Raw genomic sequence first — 21,135 nt, forward strand, 5'->3', positions numbered from 1 at the left:
TAAATAAGTCACCATACATGTTACAATACAGAAAGTTCTCCCTCGTGTTCTGCACAATCACTTCACTGCTCAAGGGCTGGATGTAAGCGCTCGCATCCACATTGTTAATCATAATATTAGTTAGGATTTTTAATTAATTAAAAAAATATGGGGTAAAAAGTAGTTCACTACAACACAGGGAAAAGTTAAGGTTCATGTTTTTAACATTTTAGGAATGTAGAATAACAAACATCAGTTTTCCTGTTTGTGGAAAATCAGGAAGCTGTAATGTAGGAATCTTCTGAGCAGTATAAAACTAGGTCAGGATGCAGGTATGGAGGCAGAAATGTGGAATTTCAGAGCAGCTCTGATCTTTTATTGAACTGATGAAGATTATGAACATCATCGGAACAGGTCACACAGGCAGGCTCCAACCGAGCTGATGCATCCACCATGTGAGCTGCAGGCTGGGTTGGGTAATAAACGGCACCACACGTTGGTGCGTGTGAGGGGGTGAAGCTGTGGGGAGTAGATGGATGGTTGGGTGGCTTCTGTGTGCTCTGAACATTGCTACAAAAATGTTGTTTTTTTAATGTAATTTTGGGGGCGCAGAACAGCACATTTGTGGTATTTGAATAGTGAAAACGGTTTAGTTCAGTTTCTACAAATCCCTACAAAAAAAGTAAAATATTTTAGCTTTCTGGAAACGACAATCTAACGAGGTCCTTTTTATAGAGTTTAATGTATTTGGATCAGTGGCGACATGAGTGAGTGAGGTGTGTTTGTCTTCCAGCAGGTAGTTTTAAAGTTTAGGAGGATTTTGTAATTTCATTCATTGTAAGTTCAGTCAGTTTGTGAAGTGTACAGAATTACTCATATCAGAAGGACAGATTTAACCAGGTGAATTAACGGGGCTGAAAGCTGAGAACGTTTAAAGAACCCTGTTGGGAGAGGGACTAACACGGTTATCATCTTTGTTTTCATCACGTTGAGAGTAACAGAAATATTTGCACATGACCGGCTTTAGAATCGGATAAAGTCCCTGTCCACGTGAAACGTTTCCACGGTCGCTCGAGCATTTCCTTCCTCACAGAGGAAAGCTTCTGATTGGGCAACAGATTTTACGTTTCCCTTTCAGTAGGAATGGATACTTATTATGTTATTATGTATTTTGGTGACTAAATATGACCAAATGTTAGTATTCAAAGTGATTAATTACAAAATGTGAATTTGTTTCTTCATGTGTATTTTTGTAAAGGTATTACTGGTACCAATGGGGAAACTGGTCTCTCTCCTCGCTGAAGTATCCACCTGTTCAACAGGTTCCTATTTCAGGGGAAAGAGTATCTGCTGCATCGGTACGTCCACATTCAACTGCTCCAAACCCTGATTTCTTTTCCGTTAAAAAATAAATAAAAACAAAAAACTGACCTTCATGAACTTGTTGGTAATCGATAAACTGTTATTCAAGGTTTTATTTTCTGAATTATGGTCATTTCAAATTGAAAGTTGTTCTACTTTCAGGATGAGTGTTTTGTGAAGTGACACACTGAAAGGAGGCGATACTGTTTCATTTAAACTGGGTTTTAAAACGGTATTATAATAGTCGCCTTTTTTAGTGTTTTTATAATGCGGACAAAACTTTTTAGTTTCTGTAATATTTTTTCTTTTAGTTGCTGTGGATTTTTTTATGTGTGTTCTTATTATTTTGAGTGTTGAGAATAAACCGTTTTTAAAATGAAACCTGTTGTATTGATTCTGTAAATTAAAAATAAAGCTTTTTTCAAAATTAGCAGAAAAACTGTACATTTACAGTCATTACACATGTCTAACATTTTTATATAAAACTTAAATTCTTGCACTCAAATCCTGAAAAGGAGGCATCTCTATATACCTGAAGCTACCACAGCAAGCAAGTACTTACAGAAACTTGACGAGAGAGAAACGTGAAACTCAATGACTCCCAAATTCACACTCACTGGACATTTCATTAGGTACACCTTGCTAGTACAGGGTTAGACTTCCTTGATTCTTCATGGCACATCTGTTATCTGTTGGCTTGAGATCAAGGGGACTCTGGACGACATTAGAGTCCATACAAATCCAAGAAACCAGTTTCAGATGATTTGAGTTCTATGATGTTATCCTGCTGGATGCAACCATCAGACATAGAAGGGTTGGACAGCACCAATCTGTGTGTATGCTGCGGTGTTTAAACAACGCTTATTTGGTGCCAAGAGGCAAAAGGCATGCCAAAATATATCCTCCACACCACCAGCAGCTCGGCCTGCTGGTGTAAGGTGGGATGGATTCATGCTCGTTCACTCCAAATTCTGGCCCCTACCATGTGAATGTTTTTCTAATTTTCCATTATCCAATTTTGGAGAGCATGTGTAAATTAGTCTGTTTCCTGTTCTTAGCTGAGAGGAGGGGCACCCTGCGTGCTTATCTGCTGCTGCTGCAGCCCATCTGCTTTAAGGCTTAACATGTTGTGCATTAAAGATGCTCTTTTGCCTCTTTTACTTTTACATACTTTGGTTGTAGCCAGGAGTTATGAGTTATTGTTGCTTTTCTATCAGCTTGAAGTAGTTTGGCTTTTTTCCACCCAGAGAATCACTGCTCACTGGATATGTTCTCTTTCTTCACACCTCTGTAAACTCCAGAGATGGTTGTGTGTGTGTGTGTGTGTGTGTGTGTGTGTGTGTGAAAATCCCAGCAGATCAACAGTTTCTGAAAGACCAGCCTGTCTGGCACCAACAATCACACCTTTTCCAAAATTACTTTTCTGCCTTGTTGTGATTCTCGGTTTGAACTTCAGCTGGTTGTCTCAACATGGTGCTTTCAGTCGTGTAGACAAAGTTATTTGATTGGCGGATTTAAAAATTTGCACTGGTGTACCTAATGAAATGGAATGAGTGCATAGCTCTAACATTCAGATTTAACAAACACGACCCAGAAATGAGCCTCACAGGTGCTGGAAGATGGATTTTTGTAGTCTTTGGAGAGACTCGTGGTTTCCATGGTGTCATGGAGGGTGTGTGAGTGATGGAGCTCTGTAGTGCCGAAGCCCAATAATGTAGTTATTGTGTTTTTCATGGCTAAGGCAATACACACAGTCACATTTTTAAAAAAATTTTTTTTCACATATTTCTATTGTAATAAAAATCCTCGCTCCACTCACCCCTGTTCATTTTCAGCTATTTTCAGCGCCCCTTCACATAGGTTCACTCGGGTCTCATTTTAAAAGTTCAACTAATATTTCCTTAAACATCAGCTGACTCAGCTGTGCCACTGAGAGGGAGTTGCCCTTCATCGTGTCCAGTGTTCAGTTGGAGGTGTGAGTGATGGTGGAGTCGTTTGTTTCGGAAGCTCGGCGCCGAGTGTGCGGCCGACAGTGAAGCAGCAGACGAAGCTCCGGGGAGACGCTGCTGGAGAAGGCGGAGTAGATCCAGGGGTTGGTGCAGGAGTTTAGACTGGCCAACAGCATCAGCAGGGTAAACGCTACACCTGTGTACACACACAGGAGGAGGAGGAGGTCCGTAAATGGCACAGGGGACTGCAAATCAGGCCATCAAGTCAAACCCTGCTTCAGGGTGGTATCTTTGGTAGCCCTAAAGGTACTTAGGGTACGTAGTCTTGTATATAAAAGTTTATTAGAGAGTTTTAAAGTTAACACAATGACTTCATGTCAAAGGCATCTTTGTGTTGTACAGTTTGGACCCTGCACCAGCTGTCACAGGATGAGAGGCAGAGAAACACCCTGACAGATTACTGCTCTATTTAAATTGGGTTAAAGGTATTTATGTAAAGTTATTTAATTTTTTTTAGGGATGTAGAGAACAAAAAAATCCTTAAAATTACATCAAGTTGGTCTGGCAGGACTGTGTGTGTGTGTGTGTACCGTTCTGAGGTGGGTCAGGGTCCCAGGCGGCCCAGAGCTGGACGCTGAAGAACGGGGCCCAGCAGAGCGAGTACACAAGCACAATGACCAGCGTCATCCTCACCGTCTTTGACATGGCTGCTGTTACCTCTCCACCTCTGACAGGAGGCAGTTTGGTGGGGTGTGGTGAGCAGGCAGCAGAGGGCGTTGTTGGATCTGGTGGGACGCTGGCCTGCAGCTGAGCTGACGGGGAAGACAAAAACATTCCTGTGACCTCACTCTCCCTGAATTTCCTGAATTTCCTCATTTCATGAGTTAAGACCATAAATATGGTTCAATTTTTATTTATTAATTTTTTATATATAACTTTTTGATTGTAGTAAAAGCACATATTAGCTCATTTCAGGCATGAGATGAGGAGCATACTCCATATCTTAGTCACCTTCTACCACCACATTGCTTGAGGAGTAAGACTGCAATAAGTCAAGTGCCTGAAGCATGATCAGAAATGGGTGAAGAGTTTTTATGGAAAGTTTAGTTTACCTGAGCAGCACCAACATGTCAACCATAACTGCTGACTGAGAAACTGAAGAACAGTGCACACTCTTAGGTGGTGACTTACCAGTCATGTGGTAAAACACTCCATAATTCATATACATAATTAACTGTCTGCAGACCAATGAGGACCATAATTTACCAAATGAACATCATGTTGATTTCAACAGGACTGCAGAGCTGTGACTGAGAGCCTAAACTAATCAGGAAACATGAGTTAGCATGAGGGTTGTTTCTCCATAAGCTTCTTTACAGACTGTCGTCCTTTACCAACTACAGCAGTCGACCCCTGCTGGCCATTATAAACTATTGCAGGTTTAAGGCTTATAGATACGTCCATCTCAAGGCTCAGTGTAGGATAAATAAGCATTATTATCATTATTGAATCATGCAAAGCTACTGTCCAAGAATGATCACCCATTGGGAGGTGCTGATAGGTGGACACAGGGTCCAAACTGCTGTCATTCCCAGGGTTGTTGTACACGAGGGGGGAAACATAGAAGGGGACATTAGACTTTCCTTCTCCTCCTCCTCTTTTTCCTCTCTGGGTTTCTTTTCTTAATTGAGGGAGAGCAGCGGGGGACAGGCGGCAGTCTGATTTCAGGTACAGATTGTTATGAATCTCCTTGAAGATTCGCACCTAAAGGAAGAAAGACGAGAGAGGGTCAATTTTTGTTTCCAGAAGCATCTTGTCTTCTGGTTCTCTCTGTTCTACCTGGCAGATAGTGATGATCAGAACGGGGAGGATGAAGATGGCCAGCGTCATCCACGTCACGTAGGCTTTGAGGCCCCAGGACTCGGCAAAGTTGCCCCAACATTCATACACACCTGGGGCCAACTCAGAACGGGAAAAGATAAAGACCTGCAAACCAGCAAAGAGATGAGTGGAGGTGATGGTAACAGCAAACAGTCTGATTTTGTGTTTGTGCTCTCTTCTATAAGATTTTAATTGGCACGGTGCTTATTTACGACTTCGTGTTTTAACGTGATAAAAGTGTTGGTTGGACATGTGTCAAAATGGGACACTACCTCTGTTTATGTGTTCTTATCTTCAAAGTTAAAGGTAAACATATGTGAATTTGATGATAGGCCTTTAAAGTAACAGCTTAGGACCACAATGATGCCCCTGTCCTTTCTTTGGCTATCACCTTGTTTTCTTCTCTTTTTAATGTTAATTTTAAGAGCCTAACGGTAATCAGAACCTAAGTTATGAATCTCAGGAGCAGATCTGTGGCCAGCCTCTTTGCTTTGGCCTACCTGTGGCAGGCTGAGCAGCAGCGACAGTACCCAGGCCAGCACGATGAAGCTGTTCCAGCGCTTCGTGGCCCCGCTGCGATGTGCCTGCAGGGGGCAGCAGATAGCATAGTGGCGATCCACTGTCATGGCCACGATCATGTAGGAGGAGGCAAACATTCCAAGAACCTGAAGGTACTTCACCAGGCGACATAAGAAGTCAGGACCAGGAAAGCGTCCCTTAGCGTCCCACACAAGCTGGGGCAACACCTCAGAGAGGAAGAGGAGAGGGAGGAAGGATATATGCTTTTGCAGTAACATGTAACAATAGATTTTCTCTGTGGGGAGTTGTGATGCACAAATTTTATGCACACACACGTGCACACAAACACACACAGACGTTTGTGCATATTAAAAATCTCGAGGTACAGATTAGTGTGCTCATTCATAAATCCCAGAGCACATTTACAGATTTTTTGCACATTTACATATTTCAGTTCAAATTTACAGATTAATGCAAAAACTGAAAGACTTCTGTGCACTTTTCTGAATTTGCATGTACATTTAAAATCTCAAATTTGTGTACAAAATACAAAAAACACCAAAAACAAAAAAATCAATGAAAAATTACAAATATTTGTGCACATAATAGATTCATGTGCACTTTTACCCCAGTTTAGTTCACATTTACATATAGGTGTGCATATTTGGAAACCTGTGAAGACATTTGCTGACTTCAGTGTGTTTATGTCTTTTTCCAGATTTATGTATTTGTTTACAAACTGTAAAAAAAAGATCACATTTCCAGATTATTGTATTTCATAACTCTGCACATATTTTCAGATAATAGTACAATTACACACCTGTAGTGACGTATAACACACATATAACCCACAACGTGAATGAGTGTGTGCTACCTGGAACAGCGCCACCACCAGGTCAGCCACACAAAGGTTCAGCATGAACTGGTGCAGGGGGTTGTGGTGTCGCCTTCGTCTTAGCAACACCACCAGGACCAGCCCGTTGCCAAGTAACGCCATCACTAAGATGACCGCCAGCACCACCACCTCGGCCACGGCCAGCAGGGCGTCTCGTTCCCGCTCTGTAGCATTAGCGCCGGTGGGGGTCTCAGGGAACACCGGCCGGTCGATGGACGTATACGTGTCTGTTATCACAGAAACGGACATGCTGGCTGGGACAGGAGAGGAACACCACAGAAAGACAAGACGATGAATTTGATAGACTGTGAAACAAACGTTAAGCTTTCCTGGTCCATCTTTTGTATACAGGTGATTATTATTACGTTTTAGAAAGTTTAATACAAGCACCTCAAAAGTGGGTTAAAGTACAGCACTCAAGTTCATTTAAAATGCTGTTCATTCAGTCTATTTATTTATTCAATTTTTTCTTAATTTGATGTATTGTCAGTGATTATAAAAAGTTTATTGTTAAATTCTTCGAATCAGGTGCAGCTTTGGGGGAAATCCCTAACTGCCAGTTAGTTTGTAATGATGTTCACTGGAGACTGGCCAAACAACAGGACTTCATTACTGCCTTCACATTTGGTCTGATGAGCCCTGTGGGCTCTATGATTGTGTCTGCGTGCGTGCACTGAACTGTAAAAACTGCCGAGTGTCTTTGTTTGTGATTCTTGAAGCCCTCCGCCCCTTTTATTTGTTTGTTTAGGGAAGAAGTGTTGATCTCTTTTTAGTTCACGGGACACAAAAAGACCAATTTGATCCCAAATGGGCCAGACAAATAGCACTGTTGTATAAGATCCTATAAAAACATTTGAAAATGTTCCCTTTCTTTTTCTGTCAGATGCACTGTTTGTTTGTTTCCTTTTTCTTTTTCCTTCTTTTCCATTCTTTCAGTTATTGTACTCATTACATCCATTTTCCCCAAATTCTTTGAGTATTTATTTGAAATAATCACTCATCTAAATAACGTCCAAAACAGGTTTTTTTAAAAATCATTTATGAAGTTTATGCGTTTATTCAACAAAGAGCTAATCTGTTTGATTTTCCTTGGTGTTCAGGCTGCTACTCTATTCTTTACATCACTTCCTCTTTCCCATGCTGTCAAACTCAGTATCGACATCATTACTGTAGGCCAATCATTTTCTTTTCCTCCTTTTACCCAATCAGCCTCTCTTCTTTGCGGTTTAAAGCTCTGTTCTCTTCTGTTATTTGCCTTTCTGACTTGCTTCCTCCTTATCCAAGCCTCCTTTGCCATCTTCATCACCACCAGCACGTATCATGTAGATTCTGAGCACCGGGGCAGTCTAATTTATTCTGTATGTGAATAAATCCCCTCTCCTGAACTATCGTTAAACGGAAGTGGCTGGTAAAGGTAGACTTAAGCAGCTTCCCAGCAAACCCGAAGCAAAGTTGGACCTGCAAAATCCAAGTGTGCAAAGAGCTGTTCAAGTGTCCTAAGAACCTCTGGCCAAGTCTGATTTTTACAGGCCCATTTCTGCATAGTTTTCATTGTTTTAAGTGCTTCTGTAGTCAGGTGAGTGTGACAGACATCAGTAGATGCATGCAGCATTTGCAGACATGAAAACACTTCTTAGTCTCAGACAACAAATTTCTTTGGGCAGTAGAAAAAGAAAGCTTCCTCTTGGTTGAGGTTATAGCATGGTCTACCCACTGACTCGCTGGAAGTTACCATGGATAATGATGACCTCACACCTGGGTCATGAGTCATGTCATCCATATGCCTCCAGTGTTCTGTTTTATCTTGAACTGTTAATCCATTTTTGAAAGTCTATATGTCCTAATTCAGTTCCCGGTGCAACTCCACACATGGCATTCAAAATCAGACAGATGTCCTGCTTGGTCATGAAATCAGATCCAAGTCCAAGTTTGAGGAGGCATCAAACTGCCCGTGAAGTGCACACTGATGCTGGAACATCCAAGGACGTTCACAGCGTACACCAGGGGCTCAAACTCCAGTCCTCGAGGGCCAGTGTCCTGCAACTTTTCCATGTGTCACCTGAATAAAATTAGTAGGTCATTAGCAAGAGTATAGAACTTGACTGCATGCTGAAGTGGCAACCCCTAACCCTACTCAAGTAAATTTAAGTAAATGTAAGTGTTTGGAAAGAAGAGTCTTGCTAATGGCCTACTAATTGTATTCAGGTATGTTGGAACAGGGACACATGGAAAAGTTGCAGGACACTGGCCCTCGAGGACCGGAGTTTGACACCCCTGGTCTACACAGAGCTCGTCAACTGATGCGTTTGTTTGTGTTGGCAAAACTGGATTAAGTCAGGATTTGGATTAAACGCAGCAAACTGCTCGCATACTTTGATGATCTGAGCTCCTAATGAGGTCGTCCTAAGTTCATCCACGTTTGGAGTCAAACACTTCGGTATGCGGATAACAATGCAACATGCTTTTGATTGCTTACTAAAAAGCAGCTTGTCACAGGAGGATGTCACACGTTTTAAATGCCTTTAATCAAGCTGTCATCAAATATAAATCCAGTCAAACCTTCATTGTCGTTTGCATGCTAGAGCTTATAACTGCGTTTGTCGATGGCACCGTGAACTGTTCACAATGATTCCTGCAAGAGTCCATGCAGTGATAACGTCTGGTTTTAATGCAGTGCTGTCGGAGGACCCGGCCATCACAGGCATATCTGTCAACCTCGTCCTTTGTGCACAGAGATTTCTCGAGATTCTCCGATTTTTTTGATGATATCACATACTGTAGATGATGAGTATTCAGAGTTTTCACAATATTACATTGATGAACATTATTCAGAAATAGATCCACAATTTTTGGATGCAGTTTTTGGGGGAAATTGGGGAAACTCTGTCTCTCCAAGATGCTATTTTCACATCAAACAATCAATGTTAGTTGTTGCCATTTTACCTAATTACTTGAAAAGTGATTCTCCAGTTGTTAAAAGTACCACTTTTCCAGCCTTTTAAACACCTGCCTCAACATTTTTGAGATGTGTTAATGTCACCAAATTTAAAAAAGATTTTTTTAAAAATGCTGTCCGCTTTCTCAGATTAAACATTTGATATGTTTTCTGTGCTCTATTGTGAATAAAATGCGGGTTTGTGACATTTGCACATCATTGCAGTCCATTTTTCTTTACATTTTAAACATCATCTTTTTTAAATTCAGTTTGTACAAAAACAGCTAAAGGGATTTGCCAGTGAATCATCTGAACTGGCAGCTGCTTTAAAAATCATTTGAGGTGATCATGGCCGAGTTTCTGATTTAATCCCAAATTTTTACAATAAAAGAATCAGCAGATAAATTATTGATTTAAAAATAAATTATGATTTAAATGAACTCTAACAGTAAAACCTTGCATGGATACAGTAATATTAATACTTTATTATATGATATATACTTTAACAGATTTTTTAACTTCATCCTCCAGTAGTTATATAATAAAAAAACTGCAGCAGTTAAAACTCATTCACAAAATTCACAAAATTAAATGTCAAAACTAAAGAAAAGTCATCAGATCTCTTTTGTGTTTCCTCCTTTTCTATGTTTCTGTTGAAATTATTGCCAAGTCTGACAGAAAGAAACACTTTAGGATGTAAATGTTAGAGTCTGCAGGTGAGAAAGTATTGTTCATTCAGCCAGAGGTGACTGCGCAGGAGCTAAATACAGGAGTCACTCCAGTATCTGCTTAAATAAACTGAACAGCCGAGACTGATGACGAAGGCTAGACGCCTGCTTTATATTGAAGGTTATTTGCCTATTGCTTTGCAAAAATGGCAACGCTAAAGCTAAAATCATCAGTTTTCTTTAGTCTTTTCTGTTTTATTTTTAAGCTTCAGTTTGAACATCATGAATTTCAGTCGGAAGAGGAGAAAATATTTTCCAGTCAGCCGGAGGTGTCAGGTTGGAAGCACTAGAGGTGAACAGAGAATTCCCTCCAGCCCACGGAGCTGAGTTTGTTGACACCTTTCAGCTCTTTTAATCCTATTAGAAAGCTGGACACCTGCTGCTTTACACATATTTTTCTTTGCAGAAGCCGTAAACCTAAAAATCAATCCAGTTTACTAGTTTTTTGCAATCCTCTACCGTTCTTGATTAAAAAAAACCCTAAAGAGCATGAAACAGGAGGTTTAAAGTGCCTGACTAAAATTAACATCTATCTGTACAGATTTTAATTTCCCATTTTCATGAAAAACAGGAAGATCATAGGGAAATACGAGGAGACGGAGCCGACTCACCTCCTCCTCAGCGTCCCGTGAAGCATCTGTAGGAGCCAGGACAACCTGATCTGCTGTTGCACACACTAGCTGCATCCATGCTGTGTCTGCTGCATGTGTCTGTGTGCGTTTGTGTGCTTATTACACTGATGGAGACCTCTGCCAACTCGCTCTGCTGTTTCTCCTCTCTCTCCTCTTTAGCACATCCCTCTCTCTCTCTCTCGCCTTTCTGGATTTTATGAAAGTGGAAGAAGAAGAGGAGGAGTGAGAGAGAGGGTGATGAAAGGACGCAGTGCCCGGGCAGTGTTTGCGAATTAATGTGATTTTCTGTTGATTATTGATATTAAACATGTGGCTGTTGGCCCTGCTTTTGATCCACCCTTCAGAGCAGATCATGGGGAACATACACCAGCAGATGAAATGAGATTTTCTCTATTAGGCTTCCAGAAATGATCAAAGACCCTTCATATGCGCAAACTAATATGCGTACGTGTGAGTTTGCAGCAGCGGGTGGTCGAGAGGGGTGTGAACAGGCGGGCAGAGAGAGTGTCAGATGTTGTGACAGATGGGAGCTCAGGTTTTTGGAGAGAAATGAGACGGCAGCAGCAACAGAAGGAGACTTGTCTTTCTCGGCAACCTTTTTCACTCTCACCCCTGCTCCACTGTTTTCCCTTCTTCTGCATCTCGCTGTCCTGCATTCCAGTTTCCTCTCCCGCTCTCATTCCTTCTCCCTCTGACGGGGCGGTAATCTGCTTGCTTCCCCTCGATTGCTCCCTCATTTGGAGAGGCCTCTAATTATCAAGGGGCCCGCAGAGCAACCTTAAACATACACACAGAAACAGTCGAGCGCGAGGCTCATTGCTGCTCCGCCATTTGTGTATAAACGACTTTCTTATGTCTGTTAAGTATTAAGCATGAACACCAGAGCTTTAATTAGTTTTAATTTAAGCGTGAATTGTTGGTTTTTTTAGCTGCACGGCAGTCAAAAAAAAGACTTTTGTTTTTGTCAGCAAATCCCTTCATTACCCGCTGTGCTCTGTTCCTACTGAAGAAACTTATCCTTTTAAGGCAGGTCATGCATACTGATGTCTCGCAGCTTGTGTCAGTGTACTGGCTTCCTGCGCCTTTTAGAAAAGACTGTAAAGTCCTTTTACTTGTTTGTAAAGTCTACCCTTTCATAGATCTGCAACTTCCAGCTACGGGTGAGAGATATTTTGCTTCCTGTCTTTTATTTCCAGTTAACTGGAAACCACTATTGACACCTGGTTCTAGAAAAAAAAAGCCACACAGGTAGTTGAATGTTGATTTTATCCAAAAATGGCTACTGATCCATTTTAATTGTCCTAAAAACTCCCTGAAAGCCTTCCATCGATCCAAAATGCTGCCGTGAGAGTACTGACAGGGACTAGAAAGAGAGAACATATTTCTCACTATTGGCTTCTCTTCAGTCCAGAATCAAATTCAAAACCCTGCTCCTCACATACAAGGTCTTGAATAATCAGGCCCCATCTTATCTTAATTACCTTATAGTACCATATTATCCCATTAGAGCACTTCACTCTCAGACCGCAGGCTTACTTTTTGTTCCTAGAGGATTTAAAAGTAGAATGGGAGGCAGAGCCTTCAGCCTTTTGGCCCCTTTTATGTGGAACCAGCTTCTAGTTTGAACTTAAAAGATGTCTCTACTTTTAAGGTTAGGCTTAAAACTTTCCTTTTTGCTAAAGCATATAATTGGAGCTGGATCAGGAGGCCCTTAATCCTCCCTTAGTTATGCTGCAATACGTTATGCTGGGGGATTCCCATGATGCTCACTATGTGTTCATACACCTCTCTGCATGTAATTATTAGTTCTTATTAATCTCTGGCTCTCTTCCACAGCATGTCCTTTTCTTCTCTTCCTCCCCTCCCCCCATCCAGTCACAGGTGCCCCTCTCTGATCCTGGATCTGCCAGAGGTTTCTTCCTGTTAAAAGGGACTTTTCCTTCCTACTCTTGCCAAGTGCTGATTGTTGAGGTTTTCTCTCTATTAATGTGGGGTGTTTACCTTAAAATATAAAGTGCTTCGAGAAGACTGTTGGTGTGATATAAATAAAGTTGAACCAAATTAAATTGAATCTGGATTTACGTCAGGGTGAGACTCTCTGCCTCTTTACTCTCCATAACTAGTCATCAGAAGTGTAGTTAAACTGCAACAGATACTTTCATGTAGCTGGTTGTGATGGTTGATGGAGAAACTGTCTCAAGGCCGAAAGAATTCACAGTAACTTAATAAATTACCGCACACACCCAGCATATGTCAATCTGTAGGACACATGTGTGAGTCTATGTAACTCCACCCTTTTAAAACGGTGGGTCTTTTACCTTCTAACCATCAGACTGTGAACAAACAGAAACCTCTAAGTTAAAAACACTCTGGTTAAGCCTTCAATTAACTGATTGTCACTGATTATAAAGGGATATTTCACAGTCACTTGAATGTTTATTGTGTTACATTTGATGCTGTATTTTTACCTTTAAATGGAGGGCAATGGAAATACCACCATGGTGGGTGTGTAATTCTGTGAATAGGATTGATCTTTAATTGTATTTATAAGAAGCAAAACGATAATTAAATTGATGGGGTTTGTTAGTGTTATCAGCGCATCAGCAGCTGGAGGAGTATTGAAACGTCTGGTGTTGTGTAGTGCAAAACATAAAATAATGAGGCTGAAGGGACCCAAACAAACACTGTGATGCTGGGTGGACGGGGAGAGAACGACGCAGCCAGCTCTTAAATGCTCTGCAGAGACTGAACAGGTGCGCCCATTAGCGCTAAATAACCCCGCCCACTCTGAAAACTGCACAACAACACAGACGAGACGGAAGGAAATGTGACCAGAGGGCTGCCACATTACATAATTACTGTTATTAACACCATGTTGCAACACCTGTAGCCTTGGCCCCTCCCATTTAAAACATGCCCATTTTCATTATCACAGTGGTTCATAAGAAAATGACCAAAGTTTCAAACATTAAGGTGTAAGTGCAAGTAATCCCTGTAAGCCAAAAGCTCAGGCTCTAAACACTGATTAAAGAGACAGTGGAGGAACTGAAGGGCTCCAGCTTATTTTACGTGATTACTTTTTCTATCTTTGAATTGTGCAAAGCTGCTCTGTAGGTGTCCAAGAATGCAAATATGGGGGGTGCGAATAGGCACAGTAATTTATCCCTCCAGCCATCCATCCACCCATGCATCAAAATGTTGTGGTTGCACAATATGATGTGAAATGCATAGCTGGAATAGCTATATTTCAGTAGGTGACAACAGTTTGGTTACTGTTTTGATGTTTAGTGCATGGTTTATAACAGTTTTCCCATAATAATAAGAAATCAATCCAGAATAAGATACATAGAAAGCATTAGTTGGATCTCAAACAGGTGCTTTATTTTTTGCAGTTTCACAAATTATTCATACAATAATTAGGAAATCTTAAATATAATATCTATCATAGTACTATTATATATTTCTGCTTTACACAGAGGGCTTTTTAAACCACTGAACCCACATAGGAAATAAAAGCTGTCCATACATTACAGCTTCAGTCCAGTCTTACAATCAAAGGTGCAATCGTACAATCATCTGGTTTCTAGTGTCTCTGTGTGCGAGGTCCACTGCTCTGGATTGCATCCATGATGGACTGGACCATTTCAGATGTGGAGCCCTTACCTCCCAGATCAGCAGTGTGCAGCTGGAACACAAAGGAGGTAACATATTTAGAGTAATGTCGAAATACAAAGCAGGACGTAACAATAAAAGTTGAATGCCACCAACAAATTGCATGTAGCATTGGTCAAATCGTACCTGGGAATCGGTGATTGTAGAGAGGATGGCTTTGCGGATCATGCTGGCGTAGCCGTGGAGCTTAAGGTGATCCAGCAGGAGGCAGGAGGCCAGCAGCATGGCCGTGGGGTTTGCCGTGTTCCTGTTAGCGATGCTCTTCCCAGTATTCCTGGTGCCCTGTACAGAGAAGAGCACATTTAGAAAAGTGATACATCCTTTTATACATCCTTACAAAAATGAGATGTTACATCAGGGGAGGCTTGAGTGAGTGTACACTCACATGTGCGTATAGAGCTTGATTAGAAAAACAACAATTATGGTTTCGTTAAAAATTAAAGTGCTTAGATTACACAATAGGGAAAAAATTCAAAAGAGGGAAGTTAAAGCTGCACGTTCACATGAAAGAGGTGAAATAGAAAAGAAGGAAAGAACCAGACGACCTAAAGCAGGACTGGGATTCAGCTGCCGAGGGTGAGGTGAGGAGCACTCAGACCACCCAGCCATGGATGTCTGTTCATTAGGAGATGATGAACATCATACACACCCACAAAAAACTTGTCTGAAAACCGGACCAGTTCAGTGATTCCAGTTAGTGGAGGCGAGGCTAGCAGACAAATCACTGGCGATACAGGAAGCTTAGCCAGTCAACTCCAACATGATGGTGACTTTTTCTACTTTTAGCTGGTGAGTTATAAATATTGATAGAGACCAAAACCTTTGTTGTACGAGGCTGTTAACATGATTATTGATGCTTTAACGGTGGGATTTTAACAGGGCAGTCCACAAAGATGACTCGCTTTTGGAGAGAGCCTCAAGTGGACTCTAGAAAAACTGCAGCTAACCCCAGAGAGCCGCTAGAAAAACAAAGAACCCACAAGACATGTAGAGATCTCATTAACCCTGTCTCACCGTCTCAAACACAGCGTAGTTTTCTCCATAGTTGGCTCCAGGCACCAGGCCGGGTCCACCCACCAGGCCGGCACACACGTTGCTCACAACGTTGCCATAGAGGTTAGGCATGACCATCACATCAAACTGCTGAGGCCTGGAAACCAGCTAAAACACACACAGAAAAGCTCATTTTAGGACATGTTTACAAGCTGGAGAAGCCAGCACACACAAGTTTTTTTGAATACAGAAGGAGGTTTCAATGAGTAACCGCCTTCTGTCCTAACTCTCAAGAGTCTTGGCTTGAAAACGCTCACATTTTCTGATTAAATACCCCAGTAAGAATGTGAGGGACATGATGACACAGACACCACACAATGAAATGGTCTCACATGGACATGCCTGCATGGTTGTGTTATCCACAATCATGCTGTCGAAGGTGATTTCAGGGTAACCACTGGCCACCTCTTTACAGCACTCCAGGAAGAGGCCGTCACCCAACTTCCTGCTCCGAGAAACAGGAGAAAGATGAGTGGAACACATTTAAGAAAAGAGATAAAACACAGGAACAGAAACGGACATGATGTTAGCTTTGTGGATGGCGGTGACTCTTCTGCGTCCTTTCTCTCGAGCTGTCCTGAAGGCGTAGTCGGCGATGCGTAAAGATTTGGTCCTGGTGATGATCTTCAGACATTCGACGACGCCTGGTACATTCTGCAGAGGTGCAGTGGAGATAAAACAGAGACTGATTAGTTAGAGATGCACTCAAAGAGATGGGAACCACACACACAGACACGAGATGGGATCCACACACACAGAGACACACCTCATGCTCCAGGCTGCTGTACTCGCCCTCCGTGTTTTCCCTGATTGTTATGATGTCGATGTTTCTGTGGTGCGTCCTCACTCCTGGCAGGGACTGGCTGTGCATCACACTGGCGTACAGATCCAGAGTGGTACTGCAGCGAGGAAGATGAGCACAAACAGAGAGCTCAAATTCTGTGACTTTACATCAGCAAAAAATCTGAGCTGAAAACCAAAGAGTTGTCGACTCACCGGAGGAGGCTATTTCGGGACTTATAGGAAGGTGGCAGGTTGTGGTTGGTCTCAATATTTCCTAAATAAACAAACATATTTATGTTTAAAAGAGAAAAAAAATTGAACTGTGGCAATCCAAAATTTAAAAAATCCATCTTTCCAACAGATTTTTTCTGCACTAGTTAAGTTTTCTACTAATTTCCTTGCATAAGTTTTTCCTGTTTAAAGTTCAGTTTGTTTCTCTTATTATTGGTTCTTTATTTATGGTTATGACATGTTTGCACACCTGTTACCTTTGGTGTCTGCCTCACTGACTGTCTACTCCTGTATGACCTCAGCCTGGATAGTAAAATACTTCAGCTTTGAGCTTCTTACGTCTTCCTCCCATGTCCTGTGATTGGATTCTCCTCCTCCTCTGTGCCCTCTACATCATTAGGCACAACATTGACTATGTGATTTTCTCAACATGCACATCCAAATATTTCATTTCAGAGTTTCCGTTTATTTATTTTTATTATGAATTGTAAACATAAATAAAATGTTTACATGTATACGAAAAAGAAATCAATAAAGCTTCCTAAGAACATTAAAAATCTCTTGTACCAGTCACACCTCACTGTTGGGCCACTTAAAAATTTACATTCAAATACTTACCATGAAAAAAGTATAAAGACTAATCAGAGGTAATTCACATGCTGATCTTCATTTGTCTGCCTCTTTTGATCTGAAAATCATCTTGTACTTGTTGGGAAGTGATTATAAGTAGAGCACAAGAATCAAACTCAGTAAAATAAATCGGAACAGAAGAGGAAAAAGAAGTTCAATTGTGTTTATTGTATATGATTGGTTCAGTGTTATCGCCTCTGGGAATGATTTATGTCCGTTTGTCTCACTTACATCTCTAATAATATAATTTAGTGTTTTTTTTCCTTTTTTAGGAACATGATGTTTACTGTTTATGAGACACAAAAAATAAAAAACTTTACAATTTTTGTGTTTCTTTTGCATATTACCTGCCTTATAACTTCATTTATGGTATATTTTCCACAATTACCTTTCAGTGCAACTCCATTGCGTCTGATAGCCATTATGGCGTTATTGATATCATCTTCTGAGGTCTTAGTCGAGTCCACATTGACGACTTCGAAGTCTACAGGCACACAGCAGAATCTGATAGTGAACACAGACAAAGAGAGCACTTATGAATGAGAGAGCTGAACCATTTAGTGGCCTAATATTAGCACTGCATCTATGTGTGTGTGTGTAGTCAACATTATGGAGTGTGTCTCAGGGCATCCCACGGGAAATTCTGAGCATCAGCGACTTAAATCCTGGCATTCTGTTGAATGTTAATGCACCAGTATGTGCCCTTTCTGCATCAGTTTATGTTTTTAGCAAGAGCCAAAAGGAACTAATCAGTCACCCATTTGTTTTTAACCGCTTATCCAACTTAAGCTTCTTCTTTTTCTAAAACTGCTCCCTCTGGACTGGGGAGAGTGGCTGCTCCGAGCAGGACCTCACAATCTTACTGAGAAGTGAAAGAAAGAGGGAGCGTGAGGATGACCGGATTTGTGTGGCATCATCAGAGTTTCCTCTGTGTGCTGGCTGGAGTCAACCTCAGAGATATAGTGAGGAAGTCAGACATCCAGATGAAACTCAGAGTTGAGTTGCTGGTATTACTCGTCAAAAGGAGCTTGTTGACATGGTTCAATTGTCTGAGCTCCTCCCTTTGAAGACACAGAATCAACCGGAGATGTTATACATCTCATCTGACATGGGAATGCATGGATGGATGGATGTAGGCTTGAGCTTATCCCAGTTGACATGAGGTGCAAATCAGGGTATACCCTGGACAGATGGTCATTTAGTCCTAAAATTATGTTTTGTATCTATTATGGGCACATGTTCCCTGTGTCCCCTCTAAAATCTACTGAAGTCTTAAATTCATTGCTTATACATTTCTGTGTTTTAAAAAATACTTTAAAAGCTGTTACTATGAACGGCTTTCTGTCTAAAATGTACACACACTGTGAGAAGGAAACATTAGCCGAGGATGGTTCAGGAAGTCAGGGTAACCTTTATTTATCCAGACATCCTTTACAATGGCAGCCAGGCAAAAAGCCTCTGGACGAAATTTATGAAGTGCTAAAAATTGTAAAAAGTTTTGAATTTTCAACACGCCAACACGCTGGTGGTGAATGTTTCAGTGAAATTCGTGAGTGCATGAGGGAATTCTCACCGGAATAGCTCACACACGTGTTTGGCTAGCTCCGGTCCGATGCCATCTCCAGGAATGAGAGTCACGGTGTGTCTGCCTCCGTACCGAGCAGGTGGAGCCTGTAATGCACAAACACACACATTTTAGATACAACCCTAAACAAACTACAGAGAACTGTCACTCTTTTAGCTGTTACACTGAATCTTATAAGCACTTATAAGCATCCATACTCACTATAGTCTTGGGCGGGTGGGTGGGTGGAGGGTGGAAGGATTCAGAGCAGACAGGGGAGAGAAAATAGGACAAAGGAGAGGCTGAGACCACATTTTCTTGGAGAATCGACTCTAAATGTGAATCATGGTGAGGGGTGGGGAGTCAGAAGGTCTCCTAAAGACCGAGCTTACAGAAATTATAGAAGCTATAAAATAAATCCTCATATATAACACAACTTACAGTGTAAGTTGACTTGTGAGTCTGATGACAGGCTGCCACAACATAACCCTAAAGATGCAGAGAAAAAACAGAGGTTACACGCAGACAAGTCCTCTTAAAATTACCAAATTACCTTCATAATAAATAGTATTCTAATTTTAAAATGTTCTAAAAAAAAAACCCAAAAAACTATATCTACATATATGTAGTTTTTGACTTTTAAAAAAATTATTTATTTCATTTTATTTATTTATTTTTAGCTATAAAACCAGGTCACAGACATGTTGGAGGCTGGCTGCCTACTCCTAGCAGCTTCACTGTTACGCTGTTATTTAGATAAAGACGGCTGATCTGGACGTGTTTGATGGACCTGTTCTGGACCCCGGCCCATATATTTGACACTACTCGTCCACATGCAGATGAAAAAAAGAAACATTTCAGTTGTTTGGATATTTTTAGGAAGGTTGGTGGAAGTATTACAAGTGCAATAAAGTAATAATTAGTCGATGTTTTCTATGTTGTGATGCTAGTATTACCACACAGGAGTGAAAACAAACGTAATTATGAGTCTCGACAGGCTGTTTGAATCATAAATAAATAAAAACATGCATTTCCACCGTGACCTGCAGACTTTAATGAACATGTAAGCACGGCAGAGTCGACGAGCGTGGAAAACTGAGGTTTTTCTTTGAGCTCAAATACAATGAAAAACAAAACAGGAAATGCATTCCGGATTGGCAGCTTAAACATAAGAGCGAGCCTGATGAGGCTTGTTGCATTTGTTTTGTGCAGACTGGCATGTCTACACAACAGCGAGGCGCATGTTTGTGTAGTTATACCTGCTCGAAACTTCTTAAAACTGCATCTGAGTAACAACACAAGCAAAACACGGACTCGTGGACAACAGACAGCTTTTCCGCCGGAGAAGTGAACCAGTCTGTCTTTACTCGGCGCAGAGGTGTAGTCTCTGAATAATGCATGACTTTGCAGGGAAGGGTGTAGGCTTACAGTTGGCAGCAGGAAACATCCTCAAACTGCAGAATTACGTAAAACGCTGACTCGAACCGGACGCTGACCCGTGGTGCTGAACGGACAGCGGCAGCTAACTAACCACCTGCTGCACCATCCAAAACGCGGTGTGTTCAACAGGTAACCGCACCGGGCGGCTCCTACCTGCGGTGACCGGGGGCTGAAGAGCGGTTTCAGGGTTCCGGACAGAGCGCGCATAGAGCGGGTCGTCATGTCTACTCTTCCCTCTGAAGACAGGAAGAGACGGGGACGAGCTGCGCGATCACGTTAATCTGTCTGTAATGGGCGTAGGTTTTATTTGAGCCCTACAGCCAGGGGCGGTTCCAGGAGTTTTAAATGGGGTGCCACAGGGATTACAAGAATCAGGGTGTGGAGGGCGGAGGCTCATGGGAAATAAAAAAACAAAACAAACAACCTCAGAAATGAGAATAAAAACCAACCAAAAGCACCTGAAACATATTGAAAATTTGTTGTAACAATTTAACGTGAAGTCCTCCTCAGTAACGCTGGAAATAATATGATCACCGGTTGCTACGGAAATGCACGTATGACTTGTTGGTATTAAAATCAGCAGTAAATAAAGTGTAGCACCAAAAACATGCCAGTGACTGCTTTGATTTACACAGTCGCCTTTAGTTTGTTATTTTTTCTGCAAACACTCGCTAACTACTCCAATGGTAGTAAAATGTGAATAGATGAGCCTTTAATGTTCGCCTTTGAAGTAAAAGCTGTGCCTCGGAGCCGCCAACATGTTTCAAAAGGTGTAACACTGAGTTCAAAGGGGAATGGTCCCCGTTTCTGGTTTCTATCACACTTTTCACAATTTCAAGTGCGTAGCTGCAATGTTAGGAGAAAAATCACTTCCATGCAAAT

General features: G+C 41.5%; 2 protein-coding genes across 3 annotated transcripts; both read right to left on the minus strand.

The window, feature by feature from the left end:
* Positions 1 to 185: 185 nt before the first annotated feature.
* LOC146364912 (vasopressin V2 receptor-like) lies at positions 186 to 10,950 on the minus strand. Of its 2 annotated transcripts, none has more exons than XM_084916292.1 (7): positions 10,860 to 10,950; positions 6,565 to 6,839; positions 5,672 to 5,917; positions 5,130 to 5,276; positions 4,832 to 5,054; positions 3,881 to 4,102; positions 186 to 3,486 (listed from the first exon to the last, which is right to left on the minus strand). In XM_084916292.1, the coding sequence occupies exons 2-7, from the start codon at positions 6,832 to 6,834 to the stop codon at positions 3,305 to 3,307; spliced, it is 1,290 nt and encodes a 429-aa protein (XP_084772418.1). In that variant the 5' UTR covers positions 6,835 to 6,839; positions 10,860 to 10,950; the 3' UTR covers positions 186 to 3,304. The 2 variants fall into 2 exon arrangements, with proteins under 2 accessions (XP_084772418.1, XP_084772419.1); XM_084916293.1 differs by having other exon boundaries at positions 3,396 to 3,486; positions 3,881 to 4,097.
* Positions 10,951 to 14,239: 3,289 nt separating this feature from the next.
* LOC146364913 (isocitrate dehydrogenase [NAD] subunit gamma, mitochondrial-like) lies at positions 14,240 to 20,520 on the minus strand. The gene is made up of 11 exons (XM_084916227.1): positions 20,407 to 20,520; positions 19,255 to 19,302; positions 18,823 to 18,920; positions 17,638 to 17,753; positions 16,602 to 16,662; positions 16,372 to 16,504; positions 16,126 to 16,259; positions 15,948 to 16,050; positions 15,567 to 15,713; positions 14,679 to 14,834; positions 14,240 to 14,565 (listed from the first exon to the last, which is right to left on the minus strand). Exons 1-11 carry the CDS (start codon positions 20,473 to 20,475, stop codon positions 14,464 to 14,466), a joined length of 1,167 nt encoding a protein of 388 aa, XP_084772353.1. The 5' UTR covers positions 20,476 to 20,520; the 3' UTR covers positions 14,240 to 14,463.
* Between the last annotated feature and the right edge of the window lie 615 nt (positions 20,521 to 21,135).

Source organism: Perissodus microlepis, chromosome 20 (assembly GCF_051167445.1).
Source record: "Perissodus microlepis isolate ML-2025 ecotype Zambia chromosome 20, ASM5116744v1, whole genome shotgun sequence".
Taxonomy (NCBI): domain Eukaryota; kingdom Metazoa; phylum Chordata; class Actinopteri; order Cichliformes; family Cichlidae; genus Perissodus; species Perissodus microlepis.

Bases quoted from the DNA above. Each gene is read 5' to 3' on its own strand.
- LOC146364912 (XM_084916292.1), bottom strand. From the start codon at position 6,834: ATGTCCGTTTCTGTGATAACAGACACGTATACGTCCATCGACCGGCCG. The intron at 5,918-6,564 runs GTAGCACACACT...TTCCTCTCTGAG, and splicing joins TGGTGGTGGCGCTGTTCCAG to GTGTTGCCCCAGCTTGTGTG. The intron at 5,055-5,129 runs GTAGAACAGAGA...TTCTTCCTTTAG, and splicing joins TGATCATCACTATCTGCCAG to GTGCGAATCTTCAAGGAGAT.
- LOC146364913 (XM_084916227.1), bottom strand. From the start codon at position 20,475: ATGACGACCCGCTCTATGCGCGCTCTGTCCGGAACCCTGAAACCGCTC. The intron at 19,303-20,406 runs GTAGGAGCCGCC...CTGCATCTTTAG, and splicing joins TCAGCCCCCGGTCACCGCAG to GGTTATGTTGTGGCAGCCTG. The intron at 18,921-19,254 runs GTAAGTTGTGTT...TGTGCATTACAG, and splicing joins CTCACAAGTCAACTTACACT to GCTCCACCTGCTCGGTACGG.